The 19,606-nt window shown below is 42.1% G+C and overlaps 1 protein-coding gene across 2 annotated transcripts in view; it reads right to left on the reverse strand.

Annotated features, from left to right (window-relative positions):
* Positions 1-11,793: 11,793 nt before the first annotated feature.
* The window catches only part of SLC35D4 (solute carrier family 35 member D4), a 35,033-nt gene continuing 27,220 nt past the window's right edge, over positions 11,794-19,606 (reverse strand). For both annotated transcript variants that reach the window (XM_026699300.2, XM_026699299.2), the window contains exons 14-15: positions 15,476-15,540; positions 11,794-12,167 (exon numbers count right to left, since the gene is read on the reverse strand). In XM_026699300.2, the coding sequence (XP_026555085.1) occupies positions 12,107-12,167; positions 15,476-15,540 (126 nt within the window). In that variant the 3' untranslated portion in view covers positions 11,794-12,106. The remainder of the gene's footprint in view (positions 12,168-15,475; positions 15,541-19,606) is intronic.

Raw genomic sequence — 19,606 nt, forward strand, 5'->3', positions numbered from 1 at the left:
ATTTCTGTTATAGTTTACGGTCTACAATCTATCTGTAGGCACTTTCTATTAAAATTAACATTTGAGTTTATTATTCAAAAATATCCTTTAATATCCAATGTTAAAATATTTAGCTTTATTCTGTAAATTGAGTTTAAATGTTCTTCTCCCTTAATTATAATTTGCAGTTCTCTCTAGTCTCCAATTTTTAAAAGTTTATATTAGTATGACTTTTAAATTCAAATTGAAATTATTTTCTCATGGGAAAGATTCTTTGTAGTTAATTCCAAAATCTTATTTCTTTGGATCTTTATTCCATTTGCACCTTTGTAAATCCAACTTTTTAAATAATGCTTTTTTTATTTAGATATTTCTTTCAAGTTTTTATACGTGAAGTTAAGACTTCATTCATTAAGGACTGAAGGACACTTACCCAGTTTTGTGAAACTTATTGAAAGTTTCATCATAATTGATAAGGAATTAACAAGAAACTTCCAAAAGTGATTAGTAAGAATTCATTCCACTTTTAATATGATATATAAGCTGTACAATTTAATTGAAAAACATACTGAAATCTTTTTGAGAGAAAAATAACAATAAAAACTAGAATAATGTAGCTGTGTAAGTGTTCATACCCTCTTGTAAGTAAGAATGTGGCTGTGTCCAGCATTAACCAATCACATTCAAACTTATATTAAATAATTCACACCTGCCATCAATTCAAGTGACTATCAAGCCCCTATAAAGTTGAGCTGTGCAAGTAGGATTTTACTGACATTTACTCAGCTGCCTTATACAGCAAAAGCAAAGCGATCTGCAAAGCGATCTCATTTTTAGAAGATATGGCAGGAGAAGGGTACATTTTTTCCCCCCAAGGCATTGAATATAATATGGGAGACAGTGAAGACAGTTATCAACATGTGGACAAAATAGCACAACAGTGACATTTCCAAGAATTGGATGTCTCCAAAATTGACGAGAAAACCAAGAAAACTAGTCCAAGCAGTAGCCAAGCGGCCTACAGTAACATTAAAGGGAACTGCAGAAAATTCTGGCAAGTATAGATTGTGTACTACACATCACAACAGTCTCCTGTATTTTTCATATGTCTGGGCAGTGGGGGTAGGGTGGCAAGATGGAAGCCTTTTCTTATAAAGAAAACATCCAATTCCAGCTACAGTTTGCAAAAACCTACATGCAAAAACCATGTGGGAAAATGTGTTAGGCTCTGATGAGACCAAGGTTGAACTTTATGATCATAATTCCAAAAATAATTTTTGGTACAAAAAAACAACAACACACCACTGCACATCACCAAAAGCACACCATACCCATAGTGAAGCATGGTGGCAGCATTATGCTTTGGGGCTGCTTTTCCTCAGCTGGAACTGAACCTTTAGTCAAGGTGGAGGGAATTATGAACAGCTCCAAATATTGATCTATTTTGGCCCCAAACTTTCAGACCTCTGCTAGAATGCTAAAGATGAAGAGGACCCAAACAATACCTCCAAATCAACAAAAGAATGACTTCATCAGAAGATGGGGTTTGGACTGGCCCAGCCAGTCCAACTGGACATGAATCCAGTTGAAAATCTGAGGGCTGACCTGAAGAGGGCCTGTGCACTGGAGAAGCTCTGACAGATTTGAAGCACTTTTGCCATGAAGAATGGGTAAAGACAAAATGTACCATGCTTATAGGCTCCTTCCGTAAAAGACTAAATGGTGTCATAAAATCAAGAGGTGCTTCAACAGAGTATTTTTATGCAACCATGTTATTGTAAATTTTTATTGTTATTTTTCCTCCTAGAAGATTTCAGTTTGTTTTTCAATTGAGTTGTACAATCTATATATTATATTAAAGGTGGAAAGAACTCTGAAGTGATTTATCTTGGTCTGATATGTTTATGTTTCAAATATCTGGCATTTAAATGGGTGTATGAACTGTCTATATACAGTGTATTCTCAGAGATTTCTTAAGGAATAGTAGTAGATCGTCAGTTTCACAGCAGGGTCTTTCAGAATTAGAACTTCAGCCATGTGAATAAGAGCAGTATGTTCCTTGAAGTTGTTGCAGAACACTTAAGTATCTACATTTCATAATATTATGAAAAAAATCCAAAGATCACAATTTTAAAATCCAAATCTTTTTATTATGAGACACCATCTGTTTTTTTAAATATGAAAGATAATACTTGCCAAGAAAAAAATCTTTCATAATTAATTAAGGCAGTCCTTATCTTGATTAATGATACAGTCCAAGACAAAGCTGTTCCATCATTGGATTAGGAAACTCTATTCAGTTTCCTAAAATATTCACTTCTCTTCATTAAAAGGCACTCACAACTGTTCAGTTACATTTTGGATATTTTCTAATGTTCATCTATAGAAAAAGATGCTGGTGTATTCTAAATAATAATAATTATGACTGCTAGCTAATTTTTTAAAATCTTTCATTAAATAGCCTTATCATAAGTATTTACATCAATTGATTTTGCACATAAATTAAACCAAAGTCTCAATATAAGAATTTATTTGAGAAAGTGAAGGAAGTAGTTATGTACAGTTTCATAAAGCTGACATTCAAAAACAATTGTTTTTACAAAGATGGGGTATTTAGAAAATACATGAATTTTGAAAGTCCAAAAATATGCAACGTAACAGAAACTCATTGGCAAGAATACATTCTCTTAATAAAACTTCTTTTTTTAATATAAATTTTATCTGGGTTTTCGCAAAAAGAAACAATACAAATAAATATAAAATAAAGATAATAAACAGGACAGACAAAAGTACAAATATAATGATTTGAATTGAGATATGAGATAATTAAAAATAAAGTTGAGAAAATCAAAGGAGGGGAAAAACTGTAGAAAATGTTAAACAGTAATAAAATATGGAATAGAACACAAAGATGAACATGAAATTGAATTTGTGTCTGTATGAAGAAATGACAACCCGTGATCATGCTACTCTCAAAAAAAGATGTTTTATTTGTCTTAATAAAACCTCTTAATGATTTCCACTACGTTCTCAATTAAAAAAAAATAAGCATGTTGAATCAGTTTTTGCTTTTGAACTAAATAACGGGTTGTATGTCGTAGTAATGAAAATGTCTATAATGATACATTAAGTTACAAATAATTTAGACCATAGCATAATGCAAAGAACATATTCTTTGCCTGCATACATTTGCAGATTTTGCAACAGTAGTTTAATTAGTTTCCATTGGTAGATACTTCACTCTAGATCAGCATGGATTATAGTGGAATGGTACAGAACCTTTAAGGCTTTTTAGTATTTTGAGAGAAGGCAAAGTCCAAAAGTGGATGGGAATATACATGGTATGGTTGAGACAACATTGAATTGACTTTAAGGTTAATTAACTTTGGCATGAATGTTATTATTTATTATCCTGTAATAATGATCCTTGACTATGACCACAGTTGGGACTGTAATCTTGGTTGTTGAGCAAAGTCTACATTGGTCACACTCAAGGCTCTGGTGTGACTAGAGTTTTTAGACTGCATCCTAGGGCTAAAGGGAGTAACACACTAGCTTAATATGAAACTGTTTGGTATATTTATATATACATACCAATTGAATAAGCCTCAGGTTTGAGGAAAGTAGTGGACTGTTTTTCATCTGGGTAAGGGTGCCTATAGGTCTACAGATGTCTGAGTGTAGAGCAGTGTTTGTCAACCATGGCAAATTGAAGATATGTGGATTTTAGCTTCTAGAATTCCCCAAAATGCATGATGGCTGGGGAATTCTGGCAGTTGAAGTCCATTTATCTTCAAGCTGCTAAGGCTAAAAAACTGTAGAGAGTTTTTTTAACATGTTGATGGGGAGAGACTTGAAACCTTTTGCATAGAGGACTCCTATATGAATTCATCAGAATACACGCAGAGTTTATCATGTCTGTCAAATGTTTGCCTTCTAGGAAGGAACACAACAATACGCTTTTGCTCATTTAGGAGTCACAGTTCTAGATGCTAGTCAGCTCTGTAGCAAAACAACTGTTTTTATTCTGAATGTGAGATTCAGATTCAGAGACCTGCAAAATCAGATTTTTCTGAAATGTTAATGAGCTGAACATTGTGACTTCTGTTGCTCTTTCTAAATTGATAGATTCTAGCAACAAGATTGCATAAAACTATCATAATATTGGGTGAAATATTTCTTTTTTGGAGTGAACTAGACCAGTGTTTGCCAACCAGTGGGCCATGGACCACTGATGGTCCATGAGAAAATTTTGGTGCTTCACAGAGAAATGTCACCCTCAGAGCACCCCCAAGGCAATTAATCCAGGCGGCGCAGGAACACAAGGCTGCGCTGCCCACATGGTCCATGGGAACACAAGGCTTGCGTCGCTTGCATTGCGAACAACACAAGGTAGTGAGGGAAGGGGGAGGGGGGAAACTTGCCCCATGTGCATGGCCTGGCCACTGGGCTGCTTCTTTCTGCTTCTGCTTTTGGCTGCATGCAAGAAAAGCAGCAAAAGTCTGTCTTTCTCTCTCTCAAACTCCGCCAGAAATGAGTCTTTGGGACCCTGCAAGGTATCCTCTGAGAGACTGCGTCGGCGGGACAAGTCTCACAAAGCTTCATTTCTGGTGGAGTTTGGGGGAAGAGAAAGAAAGACTTCTGCTGCTTTCCTTGCATGAAGTCAAAAGTCTCTCTCTCCCCACCCGAGAACAGAGCTGGAGACTGTATCCTACGATCCCAAATAAAGAATGATCAGTAGGAAAACTGGAATTTTCCTGCAGACTTTTGGGGGGATTTTCCCAGGCTCTCTGGTCCACGGGATTTAAAATTATGAGTTTGGTGGTCCTTAAGGTCCAAAATGGCGACCCTTGATCTAGACTGTATTTTTTTGGTGTGATGTTGTTTTTGCTTTGAATAAATAAAGCAAAGGATTCAGTCCTTTTGAGGATTTGAAAAATGAAAGTGACATAGATAGTCCTTGACTTGCAATTACTACTGAATCCAAAATTTCTGCTTGCTAAACAGGACAGTTGTTAAGTGAATCTGACTTCCCAATTGACTTTGCAGGTCAGAAGTGTTCTGTATTAGCATTCGCAGAGAAACCCGCACCCGATTGGCCCGCCTGAACTGAAGCCCGATTGGCTGACTGCCGGGCCGTGATTGAGCGCCACGAATCTCCCGCGATTGGCCGAGCCGATCGCGGAAATTCAAGCGCTGCCATTGGCCGCCGAGCCGCCGGCCGGCAGTATAAAGCCAAGCAGTTTTACACAGTTACTTTGTCCATACCTAGAGCTGAATAAAAAGAGCTGAATGTTCACTTGCGTCTCGCCTCTTTTGTGACCCGATCCAGGATCCAACACTGGCGACGAGGGTGGGATGGTGAGGCGAGGACCAACTAGCACGTGGCACCGGTGACCCGCATCTACAAGATGGCCAGTACCGTACCACCCGCTCCTTTCGACCCAGCGACCGAAGACTGGGAATCCTATATTGATCGATTCCAGATGTTTCTGGAATGCAGCAATCTCAAGGACGCCAACGGCCAGAGGAAGCGGGCAGTATTCCTAACGCACTGCGGGGCCGCAGTGTTTAAAATGGCCAAGGCACTCGCAAGGCCCACAGACGTTAAGGAGATGGATTGGGCTGATCTCGAGCCCATCCTGCGCCGCCATTACGCCCCACCGTGCCGATCCTCATCCGCAGGTATGACTTCTACCGCCGGGACCAACGCGGCGAGTCCATCAGCGATTTTGTGGCCCAGCTGCGGAACATGGGCGGACCGTGTGAGTTCCCGAACTGGACCAAGCGATCCGGGACCGACTCGCCCTCGGACTCCGAGATCCCGCGTTGCAGAGCCGACTGATGGCCAAGGGCAACATCTCCTCGCCGATGCCCTCGCCGAGGCCACCGCAGCCGAGGCCACCCGCCAGTCCGCAGCCCGGATGAGACAAACCAACGCGCCGGAACGGCCATCCACCGATGAGGCATCCCCAGCCGCCCGCGAAGCCCCGAGACACCAGCCAGCGGGAAACGACCGCACACCATGGCGACCTCGAATCCCCGCCAGACACCGAGGATGAGGACGAAGAGATCCATCGGTTGCAGACCGAACGTGATCGCCGAGACCACCGGAGTCGTAAGTCGGGTTCCGGTGCGCCAGTGCGGCGGCGATCACCCGCTCCGAATGCCGTTCCTCGACGCCATTTGCAGGCATTGCGAGAAGCGGGGCACATCGCCAAGGTGTGCCGGAACAAGAAGAGCTATAGCCCGCGCCGCCGAGGCGACAGCCCACGCCGGCGAGACGGCACCCCACCCAGGCACCGAGACCGACCCGCGGAGAGCCGGTGGAGCCGCGACAACCGAGCCGACGACTCAGCGAGGCACAGCGGCGCGAAGAAACCCATCAGACGGTCGTCATCGGCCACTCATCAACCACCGACGCCCGGAAGGTGCACGTGGCCCTGAGCATCGAGGACAGGCCCTGCGAGATGGAGGTGGACTCCGGGTCCTTCCTCTCAATGGTATCATGGCGCACAATCAAGCGCCTGGTCCCGACCATCCGCCGCAACGCAGCTGGGACGACCAGAAGCTAATCCTGAAAGACTATCAGGGAAATCGCATCCCTGTAGTTGGCATCGGGCACTTCAAGGTAACATTCAAGAACCACACTGACATCCTGCCGCCACGATAGTGGACCGGGACCGCCCCAGCCTGCTCGGCCTACAATGGTTTGCCCCGCTCGGCATCGAAGTAACCGGCATCCACCGCACGGACACGACCGACTGGGAAGCGACCCTCGTGAGGGACTTCCAGGAAGTCTTCGACAACTCGCTAGGCAAGTACCGTGGGCCCCTATATCGTTCAACCTTAACCCCAACGTCGCGCCCATCCGCCTTAAGCCCCGGCGAGTGCCTTTGCGCTCAAACCAAAAATTGACGAGCAACTAGACAAGCTCGTCCGCGCAGGGGGTGCTTGAACCCATCGACCATGCCCGTTGGGAGACGCCCATAGTCACCCCCATCAAGCCCGACGGCTCTATTAGAATATGCGGGGACTATAAGGCCACCCTTAATCACGCGCTACAACAAAGCGCCTACCCGTCCCAGTGGTGCAGCACCTCCTGCATTCACTGGGGAGGCCGGTCTTCGCAAAACTCGACTTGGCACAAGCCTACCAGCAACTGCCGGTCGACGCGGAGACCGCAGAAGCGCAAACGATTGTCACACACCGGGGGCTTTTCGCTGCAACCGACTCCAGTTCGGAGTCAGCGTCGCCCGGGATCTTCCAAAGCCTCATGGAGAGGCTCCTCCAGGGCATCAAAGGGTGGTTCCATACTTTGACGACGTGCTGATCGCAGCCGCCGACAGAGAACAATTGGAGATCCGTTTAAGGGCGGTACTTAACAAATTCAAAACGCCGCCTTAAAGTCAAAAGGGACAAATGCCAACTACACACCGAGAGGGTCGAATTCCTGGGCTACCTTCTGGACCGGCACGGAATACACCCGACCGGGAAGAAACTCAGGGCCATCAAGGAAGCCCCCACACCAACCAACAAGGCGGAGCTTCAAGCATTTCTGGGGTTACTTAACTTTTACAATGTTTTCCTACCCCAGAAGGCGACCGTGGCGGAACCCCTACACCGGCTACTCGATAAGGCGGCCACCTGGACCTGGGGAAAGCGGGAAGAGACTGCGTTCCAGCGAACCAAGGACTTACTAACATCAGACGCGGTTTTAATTCAATACAGCGAAACCCTCCGCTTTCAGTGACATGCGACGCCTCACCCTTCGGTATAGGAGCAGTCCTCAGCCACACCCTACCTGACGGGACGGAAGCACCCATCGCTTTCTTCTCCCGGACACTAGCAAAACCGGAAAGAAACTACAGTCAGCTAGACAAAGAGGCCCTCGCCATCGTCGCTGGAATTAAAAGATTCCACGAATACCTTTACGGCAGGAACTTCTCAATCATAACGGACCACAAGCCCCTGCTCGAATACTCGCAGGGAACAAGGCCACCCCAAACATCCTATCGCCCGGATGACAAGGTGGTCCGAATTCCTTGCAGCATACTCCTACGAACTCTCACACCGACCCGGTAAGGCAATCCCACACGCGGACGCACTAAGCCGGGCACCACTACCGGACGAGATGACGACCCAGCACCCACAACGCGACTCTGCAGATCGAGACCATGCCATGCCCGCTCTTAACCGCGCCAGACATTGCCCATGAAACAAATAAAGACAAACGGCTGGCGCGGATACTGAGCTGGGTAGAGCGGGATGGCCAGAAGATGAAGGCAACGAATATTTTAAACCCTTCAGAAACCGCCAAACTGAGCTGTTCTCACAAAAGGGCTGCATTCTCTGGGGTGACCGGGTAGTCATCCGGAAGCACTGCGAGACAGAGTGTTGACATTGCTGCACGAGGGACACCCGGGATCGTCAAGATGAAAGCCCTGGCCAGGAGCTACGCTTGGTGGCCAGGGATGGACAAACAAATAGAAACTTGGGTCGCCGGGTGCAGAAAGTGCCAAGAGTCAAGAGCCAACCCCCGCCGCTCCAATCCGGGAGTGGGAAACCCCGAGAGGACCATGGTCGCGGTTGCACATAGACTTCGCGGACCAACCAAGGGGTATACATTCCTCATCACCGTGAGACGCTTACTCCAACTGGTTGGAAGTAAGCACCATGAGAACAACAACAACGGAGGCGGTCATCGACAAACTCAACAAACTCTTCGCAACGCATCGGGTTACCGGACGTCATAGTGTCGGACAACGGGCCCCAGTTCACGGCAATACCGTTTGAGAAGTACCTGGCCGAGCGGGGCATCAGACACGCCCTAACCTCGACGGCTCATCCGGCGGCGAATGGTAGGGCGGAGCAGAATGGTCCAATACACAAAAAGGCCATTCAGAAAATCGAAACCGGCGACATCCAAGAAAAATAAACAAACTACTGTTCATTCAACACATCACGCCGAGCACAACAACGAACAAGAGCCCGGCAGAACTACTGATGGGGAGGAAACTACGATCCCCATTAGACCGCCTACACCCCACCTACAACCCAGAAAGACCCCGGACTCTTCCAGCCGGTACCGGTCATTCAACATCGGGGATGCCGTCTACGCAAAAAACTTCACGGAGACCCTCTCTGGGTGCCCGCACAAATAACGCAGGTAACGGGACCCGATCATACAGGCTACAAACTACAGACGGAAGAAGCTGGAAGCGGCACATCGACCAGCTACGGTCCAGACTAGCCTACAACACCCCCAGCGACCCAGCGACAACGACTGCCCAAGAGAGGAGAGAGGGAAGGGAAGCCTCAACCACCAACCTAGAAGCCAACAATAGACCAGAACCAACCGGGACACACACCCCAGCGCAAGCTGGACACCACCCACCTAATGACAGCAACGACCAAACAAACCAACCAGACTTACCTACAGACCTCGACGCGTCGCAGACGGGTTCTTCACCTGAGAGGTACAGCCAGGCCAGCTCCACCAACCCGGAAAGACCGGCGAGAGCAGCCAGGGCCACAACTCGACCGACCCAGGAGACCCGGACGGGAGTTGCGGCGTCAGGCCTGGCCCACCTCACCAGGCGGTTCCATCAGCGGAGTGGAGAGCGACGCGGAGCCCGTCCGAACCGGCCAGCGACCTCACACAGACTGAACCGCGCCAAGTCAACTAGGCAAACCCGTAGCCCCGCCTACCTGCGCGACTACGTCACAACACAGCGTCAGACGAAACCATGAGGAGGGTGTTCTGTATTAGCATTCGCAGAGAAACCCGCACCCGATTGGCCCGCCTGAACTGAAGCCCGATTGGCTGACTGCCGGGCCGTGATTGGAGCGCCACGAATCTCCGCGATTGGCCGAGCCGATCGCGGGAAATTCAGCGCTGCCATTGGCCGCCGAGCCGCCGGCCGGCAGTATAAAGCCAAGCAGTTTTACACAGTTACTTTGTCCATACCTAGAGCTGAATAAAAAGAGCTGAATGTTCACTTGCGTCTCGCCTCTTTTGTGACCCGATCCCGGATCCAACAAGAAGATTGCAAAAGGTGATCACATGACTTCAGGTCAATGACACTGGGAGTCAGTTGCCAAACACCTGAAGATGGTATAAAGTCGTAAGTTGAAAAATGGTCATAAGTCACTTTTTTCAGTGCTGTTGTAACTAAATTGTCACTAAATGAACTGTTGCAAGTTGAAGACTGTGTATCTAAATGCCCCTTAAGAAGATCCTTACCCAGATGACCAGCATTTTTGCTAAGCAAAAATATTTAGGAATAAGATTCAACTATTTCCTATGGATTTCATTCAAATGAAGCAACACTGCAGACCGAATTTCAAAACTGCAGTATCACTATATTTCCTTGTAAGTATGCAGAGTAATAACTAATTACAAAATACAAGTAAGTGTTACAACCCTTATGTATAAATGTTTAGATAATAATAATTAAACATTTGACTGAAAAAACAGACTAATGCTTAAAATATAAGATTCACTTTATTTTTCATTCAATGAAACTAGTGTTTCAGATGTGGTGATTATATTCCTAATTTTTACTTTTACTTTCTACAGAGTCCTTGGCACACAAGATTCTGGGATGGGTGGGTTTTTATATTTTTGATTCTCAGGTGGTTTCGTTTTATAGAGAAAGAACTGAATGTGATATTCTCACTTTAGTGGAGATTGAATCATATCCTTCTTGCTTACCATTCAATTCTATTAGAATCAACATTTGAATATTCACAATGATTTTTTATCTCTACCATGCCAAAGAGTACAAAGGACTCGTGCTGGAGAAGACCTTCCAATGAGTTATTTCTTTTCAAGGTATATTGGAAATTTATTTGCTTTTGCAAAGAGGCTGAAAAATGCCAACCCACAATGTACTTACAACCCTGTATCCATGGGAACAAAAATTAATTTGGCTAACATGCTTATATTTTACCCAGGCCGAGACAAACTGGAGACAGATGGCTGTGTTCATATATAACATACAAAAGCATAATGTAACTTGGAGTATTGTCTGAACCCAACCAATGTAACTCATTAACAGTTTAACTGGATTAGTGTATGTGAATCAATGATAGAAGGTGTTGTAGGGAAATAAGCACAAATGATTTTGTGTACCTGAGTTGACACAACTAGTGTTGTGTGGTCGGACAAAGAGGGATAAGTCTTCAAGTGTGCTTATCTTATCAGAGTGGTTGATGATTACTTATTTATGAGTGGTCATTTATAATCTGGTTGGATTTTTCTTGCATCCAATGTTTCCCTCACAGCAAGTTTGTAAAGGCATGCTGGCTGGGGAATTCTGGGAGTTGAAATCTCCACATCTTAAAAGTTGTCATGCATAAAAACACACAGTGTATTGGCTGCATTCTACACCTGTTCAGTAAAACAAAAGTTTAGCACTATTGCATGTGAGGGTCAGATCATATGAGAGAGTCATTGTATCTGTATCACTGCCCCTCTCCCACAGGAAAGTATGGTACTGATGCCAATGGATCCATTCCCCCTCCCACACACACACACTATTGCTTCTGACCATGTGGTGTCAGGAAGAGGATAAGGAAGCAGGAAATATAGTATGTTGCCTACAGTAGGTAATGTGTACTCCAGGCTGATGAGGAACACAAGTACTGTTTATCTGCAAAACATTCAAGATCAGAATAACTCTAATGCCGGGCTTCATGAGAGGGTATTAGGTCATCTATTCTATTCTGTGATAAAATAAGCAATCATAATCTGAACAGAGTGCTACAATTAGAAGATTGCTGTGAGAAAAAAGGTAGGAAATGTTTGGATAGTACCAGAGAAGTCCCAGTTTAATGATAAACCTTCATTTTAGCATAATATAATAAAAAAGAATCAAATCCCATTTTTATGCATTACTATTAATAGAAGGTATGGCTTAAAAACAGAAACAGGTAGAATTAATCTTACTCTATCCTGTAGTTGATTCTTGGTTTTATCGTGAATAGGACTTATTTTTTGAGAAAGCCATCATGGGATTGCACTTGTAACTTGCTGTTTGCTTACATGTCTTCATTAATCACTAATTCTTAAACAAAAATTGAGCAGCCCCATTGAAGAATCATCTTCCTCACTTGCCAGTGTTCATGTGCCAGTCCTTTCAATGTAGAGAAGCAAGATTTCAGCAAATCCAGCCAGCAAAAGACTGTTAAGAAAAGATAGCAGAAACTTTGTTAGCAAATATTTGCTAGCACAAACATCAGAAACACATAATTAAGACAGCATAACCCAAAGTCAATAAAGTTAATTCTGAAGTTTTTTCACCCATATTCCACCCATATTCCATCTATAAGACTCATCCCCCAATCCTAATGGTTATGTCCTAGGAAAGGTACCAACAATTGGGAAGGGTATAGAGTTCCTTCTCCTGAGACTGACTTCCTCTTAGTCTGTCCTTTCTTCCCAGTTAAGTCCCAGAAGGCAGAGCCACTGATTAATTCAGGGCATTTTGAAATATTAGTTTGGATCAAAGTATAGGGAGCGTTCAGTCAGTGTTTTTCTCTAGGGATGTTCTGAGAATAACAGGGTGTGCGTGCAGTTGACAGTCAAGACTCTTCAAGGATGCAAGCACGAGAAAATGTTTGCCTTCCAAATGCTGTTGAATTACAAATCTCAGCAAATCTTGGCATCAGTTATGCAGGCTAGTGAAGCCAGAAGGTATAGATCTGGATGACTAGAGCTCCCCAATTCACTGGCTTAATATTTACTCTAAATTGTACAGACGTCTATAATTCTGTAATACTTAACCCAAAATGTCTCTTTCATCCATTTATTTTAAAACTGTCACAGTTGTATAATCCTCATAATTTAAATGTAGATAGACCTATGTTTAAGAACATTGTTCTCAGTGGCTTGAACCAACATACCCTGTATGTGAACTACACCAACTTCTTATCCATAGTGCTGTCAATAAGTAACAAATTCCCTCCCTTGTATTGCTTGCAGAACCAGTAATTTTCTTGAGGGGAGGCAATTTGCTCTCAAGAGAATGGAATTGTGTGGATTAATTGAAATAAATATGTAGTTTATCTTTTCATATTTGTATGGGGTAACGATTAAAGTACTGAAGGAGGATCAGAATTCAAGTCCATTCACATGGGGATACCAATCATTTTCTCTCAGCCCATTCTACCTCACAGGGTTGAGGAAATATGAGGGGAAGGAATGCTACATATGCCATGTTGGACTTCTGGTGAAAAGCAGGGCATAAATCTAGCAAATGCATAAGATATAATTAAGGACATCTTATCCTGCCCTTCCTTCCAAGGAACACTAAAGTTGCAGATCCTTTCTTTAGGTTTACAATAACCTTGTGATATGTGTAGGCTGAGTGGAAGGAAAATCAACTAGTAAGCTTTGCTGCCCTGCAGGTAGAGCACAATAATTCACCAATCTAAGCTTCTCCTATGCCATCTTTTACTTCTATTTTAATTTTAAAGAGCTTTTATATAAATTAGTTATTCACTAACTGGGTTTGGAAGGAAACCTCCACAGCAACTTGGGTGGGTCACTCGAATTTCCTATTGTGTTTCTGTAACACTGCCTGTCATCCAGGGATCCTTACCACACCTGCCACAAAGATACTTCTCAAATTCTGACTTCTCATATTCCGGTTCTGTATATGGTATTTCCTGCCCTGTATTAATGTGTCCAACAGCATAAACTGAACAAACGATACCAGAGGTTCAAGAGGTTCATCTTTTGTTTCCAGAAAAGTTAGCCCATGCATCATTCATCTTTTGCAAGAGCAACAGATGGCTTCAAGGCTATTCTGCCATTTCTTCCACTCAAAATCAGCAAAATGCTGCCTCTGCTCTGTCTCTTCCAACAATTCTACATTACAGCCTTATATTTTAGTTCCTTGACTTGGTTTACAAAAAGAAAAACCCCAAAGCTGCCTTTGCACTATATCAATAAAACAAATCTTTGTACAATGTATAAGCAGAAAGTCCTTTTTATATTGCAAACTAGCAAAACTTCTGGATTTTGAAAGTATTATACTCTCTTAGACTCTTAATTTAATTTCTTTTGAAAATCATACAGACGCCTTTGTTCCTGAAATATGATTTGTAAGATTGGCATTGTATAAACAATACCATTCTTACACCCATAACATACTAAAGCCATTATTCATTGTAAGCCATAGATGTGACTGTTTGGAAAAAACATACTCTTGGAGGTGGGGAGGGCCAATGGTGAGATCAAAGCCCATTAGAAACATCTTGTACCACTTGTATTCCACTTGGGAATAAGCCTTACTAAAGCTCAGCAAGGCATATTTCTTAATAACAAGATTGTGGAAAAGAAAGCTTTCAGCTTCTATTGACTGAGGTAGAAATTAATGACCCGTCACATGAGGCATCTGAACATAAAGTGATTCCTTCTGCATCAACCCATCCAGTCTTAACAGAATAATTTATTTTGCCCCTTATTATCTCTGGAAAAGGGTTCCACTGGGTATTCATGGTGACTAATCAAAGCTTTTTCTCCCTGGATTTAACCAATTTCCTGTATAAGGTAGTTCCTGTTACCTCATTGTGCAGAACTGTATTCCAAAAAGTAATTTTCTGTTGGTGAGGAAGTTCTTTTGTCTTGCCTTTGCTGTTATAACTACTCAACAGTTATGGTTTATATCAAGAAAGGTTTTTTTCTTTTTTCAATCTTTGTTTGTTTGTTTTGATGTCTCCAATTCAGTCTTGACTCCTGGCAACTGCTTGCAGTTTTGTTGGCAAGAGTTTGGAAGTGGTTTGTGTTGCCTCTTTCCTAAGGCTGAGAGAGCGTCACTGGTCCAAGGTCACCTAGCTGGTTTTGTGTCTAAAGGTCTAATGCTCATGATCTCCAAGTTTCTAGTCTGGTATGTTAACCATTAAACCAAACTGGCTCTCTTTTTCCATACCAGATATAATTTATGTGTTTCAATGGCTAAAAAGCCTTATTAAAATTAATGGGAATTATTCCCATGTAAGCGGAAGTACCCAGATACATCAGTTCATCATTTCAGAGAAGATAAACACCACCACTTTAAACCTACAGCCATTCATTGGAAACCCATTGTGACTCTTATCCTCTGAAGTGTCAGGATAGCTGGTGCAGCAGCAGGAGAAAAGGACAAGTAAAGAGAGAAGACTAGGGAGGCGTAGCTCCATCTCTGGAATATGAGGTCAGTGGGTTTTCTTTGCTAAACAGCACAGCTTCCTATTTCCTTTGGCAACCCAGTGGAGGTATATGGCTGGTACTCTTGGTAGTTTTCATGAACCTTATTTGAAAGCAGGACCTGTCATAATGTACAGCATCAGTTCAATACTTCTTTCTCTAGTTTTATAAAACGTTCTTTCTCTGTAGCTTAACACTGTGGTTTGGAAAAAATGATTAAAGTCGTAAGAAACTAAGGAAGATGGCTTAGAAATTCAAGGACATTTGAAATAATCACAATCTTCTGTGTAAAGTACATACCAGCAGGCAGTTGGTACATTCACTGCAATTTCAAATAAGAATGGAGACAGACCAGCTGTGATAACCTAGAAAAACAATAAGATGGAAAGCTAGTTGTTGCAATAATCTGCTTTTAATGAACCCCAAGAACTTACAAAGCTAGGGCAGGGGTGTACTGAGGATGTGGTAAAAAAAAGTCGAGATAGCCACTATGGTATAATTGAAGATTAAGTGTGGCAGATACCCTGCAGAAATTGCTGAGCCAATGGAAGTGGGGACAAATATATTTCAAAAGGTTTTGTACGCACACACACATTAGCACCTTTTTCATTCCTTGGGCTGGATCATGTGAAAATCACATCTAGTCTAGCATTTTTAGGCATTTGGAGGTTCCCTCAGAAGGTGTCTTTGACTTTAAGATAACCTCAGTCATCTTTTTGAGAAGAGAAAAAAAAACCAGTCAACAGAAATCTTGTACTGAATGCTCCAATGAACTATAGTGTGTTATTTTTACAGGTAGTCTTCATTTGGACAAATATCTGAGTCATTAAGCAAAGTGGTCTCTAAATGAAACTGCAGTTATGCTTACAACTTGACTTCAGTTTTCCTTTGCTTTACAGACCTGTATAGATTGTAATTGTGAGTATTGGTAAACTTATTTTTTCATTAGTGTTATAATTCTGAATTGTCACTAAATAAGGTAGTTGCTAAACTAGGACTGCCTGTATTATGATTTCGAGGAGTGTACCATTTCAAAAGATGAGCCTCAAGTTCAAGAAATGTATTCTAATAACCCAGACAACCACAGGAACCAAGAAACTGCTCACCAGATAACCAAGCAGCAATTCCCCCCCACCCCCACAAGCCTGGTGATCTTTGACTGCTGTGACCCCATGCTGTCAGCCCTAATGGAAAATTGAGCTGCTACACTTCTGTCCTGACTGTAGTGTGTATCTGGTACTGCAGCAAAGCTAGCACAGTATTTGTTTTTGCAACACGCTGAGCCAGTGAGAACTCTAGTTTCAACCCATCTCCCAGTTCCTGCAGTTGAGGCAATAGTTAAGCTTCTTTCCTTCCCCCAACTTCAGTTTAGGATTTTTCTCAGGGCCTTCCATTTCAAGGCAACAAAAAAGAGAAAGCAAGCAGCAGTGGCAAGACCTTTTCTAACCAGCTGTCTGTCAAAGGAAGGACAGAAATACATGACAATTTCACTGTTGTCCCTGTAAAGTAATTCCTGTTGTTGTTCTTCCACTCCTGCTGCAACAACAAAAACAGCATGGCTTAAGCCAGTGTTTCTCTCCCTCAGCAACTTCATGCTGGGGGAAGGGGGGGAATTCTGGGAATTGAAGTCTGTTAGGGATATACCCTAGCAAGAATCTGCAGGGCAGTCAGGCAGGCAGTCAGAATACGTGAGATAAGTGTTGTGTAGCTTACACTCAGTAAAAACAGATACAGTGCCAATTAAAGTAGTTTTATTCCAGCAAGAGTTTAAGCATAGTCAAAAACAGTCCATATATCATACACTTAGTTCAGTCCGTCCAGGGATTATCCAGTTGCAAATTCCAATGTCAAAAATGGTCAGTACACTTACAAAATAACAGTCCGGTAATTTATCTCCTTGCAGTAGAGAGAGATATGCACAAACTCAGAAACTCCTCTCTTCCGTCTGCAACTCCAGTAATTGCCAGCAAAGCGTGAGGGAATCATCAGCTTCTCATCAGCAAGCAATCAGGTTGTCTTGCTGCCTCTTATGGTGGTTTCACACCACACCCAAAATTACATGCTTTGCATTTAAAGTAACACACACTTATTTAAAGTAACACACACTTTAAACTAAGAATCATAGCTTATCTATATATTATCTTACCCAAACTAGTTAGGTGACCAATGTTATACCTAACGAAGTCCATGCATCTTAAAGTCAATGGAAGTGTGAGAGACACTGATTTCAACGAACATTGTAAAAAGTACCAAATTGCAAAAGTTGACAAGATATCTTTTCACATTCACAATACCAGAAGCTTTAAGTAGGAAAGGTGCTTTTGAAACTGGCTGAGTTCCCATCATGGCAACTATCTGGATTTCCTTTCCTTTCAACAAAGGCAAAATGTACATAACCAGTGCTGAAAATGTGTGTGCACATGTTATAAATTTCTTTGGTTTCCCTTTTGTGGAAGGATTTTCTAAAACAGTCTCCAGGGCACTGATGGAATGCCATTTTTAAAAATTGTCTGCTTGTAAAGCATCTTGATTCCTGTCCCTTAGGAATGTAATTATATTTTTCAGAATCTCTGGAATTTGGAATACAAGGGTGAAGGGAGGAAGACTGTCATAGCTTTGCAGCCACAGTGTATCGGAGATGCACAAAAAGGGGTGGGAGGGCATATGGAAAGAATAACATAAAACATAAACATAAAATAACAAAAAAACTCAGGTCAGAAAATAGAACTAAATGGCCAGAATCTTGAATACTTTACACAGCAATCTGCACTGTTTGAATGTGGTTTATTTCAAGCAGAGGGAGTAAAGGCTACCCATCCATTAGCCATTTTAAGATTTGAATAGCTTCCATCACAGTTAATCACTACATATAAAAATTATAAGAATGGAATTTTTCCCCCACCATCCCATTTTCCTTTTGCATTTGTTTTAAAGTATAGGATTGAAAATAGAGACACTCTTGTGTTTTTCAACATTGATTTGTACACTCAATTTAAATCTAATACACTTTAAAATAATGAGTCAACCAAAATTTGAATTAATATTAGTTTAAAAAAAATAATCTCCAGGGATCATAAAATAAATTATAACTCTGTGTATGTGTGTGTATTTTTATATTTGCTTTCTGATGCCTTTCTTCACATTTAGATTAATCTATAAGCATGAATTTCTGCAAATTTTCTATCAAGAAAAAAAATACCAATTGCCAGAGGTTCAAAGTATAACAACTAAATGAGTCCTAGACATTGTAGGCTTTAGCATTCTGATATGATGTGAATGTGACATTTTCTCAATAATTAACTTTTGACCTAGTCCCCAAAGTCAGATTGCAAGTAACCTACATTCACTGAACCACCACCAAGGATTATTTCCCTATTGAAATAATTTTCTCTATTCCCTTAAGTCAATTACAGAGAATCTAATTTCTATTTCTATTTTCTCTAGTCTTAATGAAGGGACAGAAAAACATCTGTTTGATTTATGAGGAACTTATTTCCAAATGTATCCCAAGTAAGAAAATGTAATGATTTTGACATATGACAATCGAACTTGCAGATGCTGTTTTCCCACAAAAATTGTTTTTTTTCATGTTTTTTTGTGAGCAATCTTAGCTCCAATTACCTGCCAAATCCAAAGTGTTTCAAGTCCGTAATACAGTACTATCAATTTTACTGTGGAAACCTCCTAAGGGAAGATTCAGAGTGCAGGCTACAAGTAGGAAAAACATGTAAAACCAAGTGTTCTACTGGCCATGTAAAACTGACTATAACAGGCTAAAACTGGACTGGCAGATAAAATTTGGATTGAAGCTAACATTAAATTTAATACTTAAAATGTATTAAAAATAATAAATTAGGAAATTAAAGTAAGGCACTTTGCCAAGGTGAAAGTAGAGGAGGAAAAGAAATTCTCAATTCTCTCTTCTCTTTTCTCCAAGTTACAGGTAGCATGAAAGCATGAAAGGATTGATTTCATTTTTTAAAAAAAACTGTATCAAAGCAAGAATTATGCATGCATGTTGTATGTGTGCGCCAGGTGGTATTCAGCAGGTTCTGACCAGTTCTGGAGAACCGGTAGTGGAAATTTTGAGCAGTTCAGAGAACCGGCAAATACCACCTCTGACTGAAGATTTTACAGTATCCTTCCCTTGCCACACGCACCAAGCCACGCCCACAGAACTGGTAGTAAAAAAAATTTAATCCCACCACTGGTGTGCGTACTTTGCAAACAGAAAATAGACCTAAAGATATGCAGTGGCAACAAGCCTCTAACAAGCCCAATTGCAAAAACCACATATGACGTAGTTAGGTGTGAATGAGGAAAGAGTCCACATTAAATCACCATACTAGCACTCAAAGCTTTTACGAAATAAAACACTGACACATTGATATTATTTAGCAAAAATGAAAATTACTTGAGAAGATAGTGGCA

The sequence above is a fragment of the Pseudonaja textilis genome, chromosome 3, assembly GCF_049901715.1.
Source record: "Pseudonaja textilis isolate UNSWEBS1 chromosome 3, rPseTex1.2, whole genome shotgun sequence".
NCBI classification, from domain to species: Eukaryota; Metazoa; Chordata; class Lepidosauria; order Squamata; family Elapidae; genus Pseudonaja; species Pseudonaja textilis.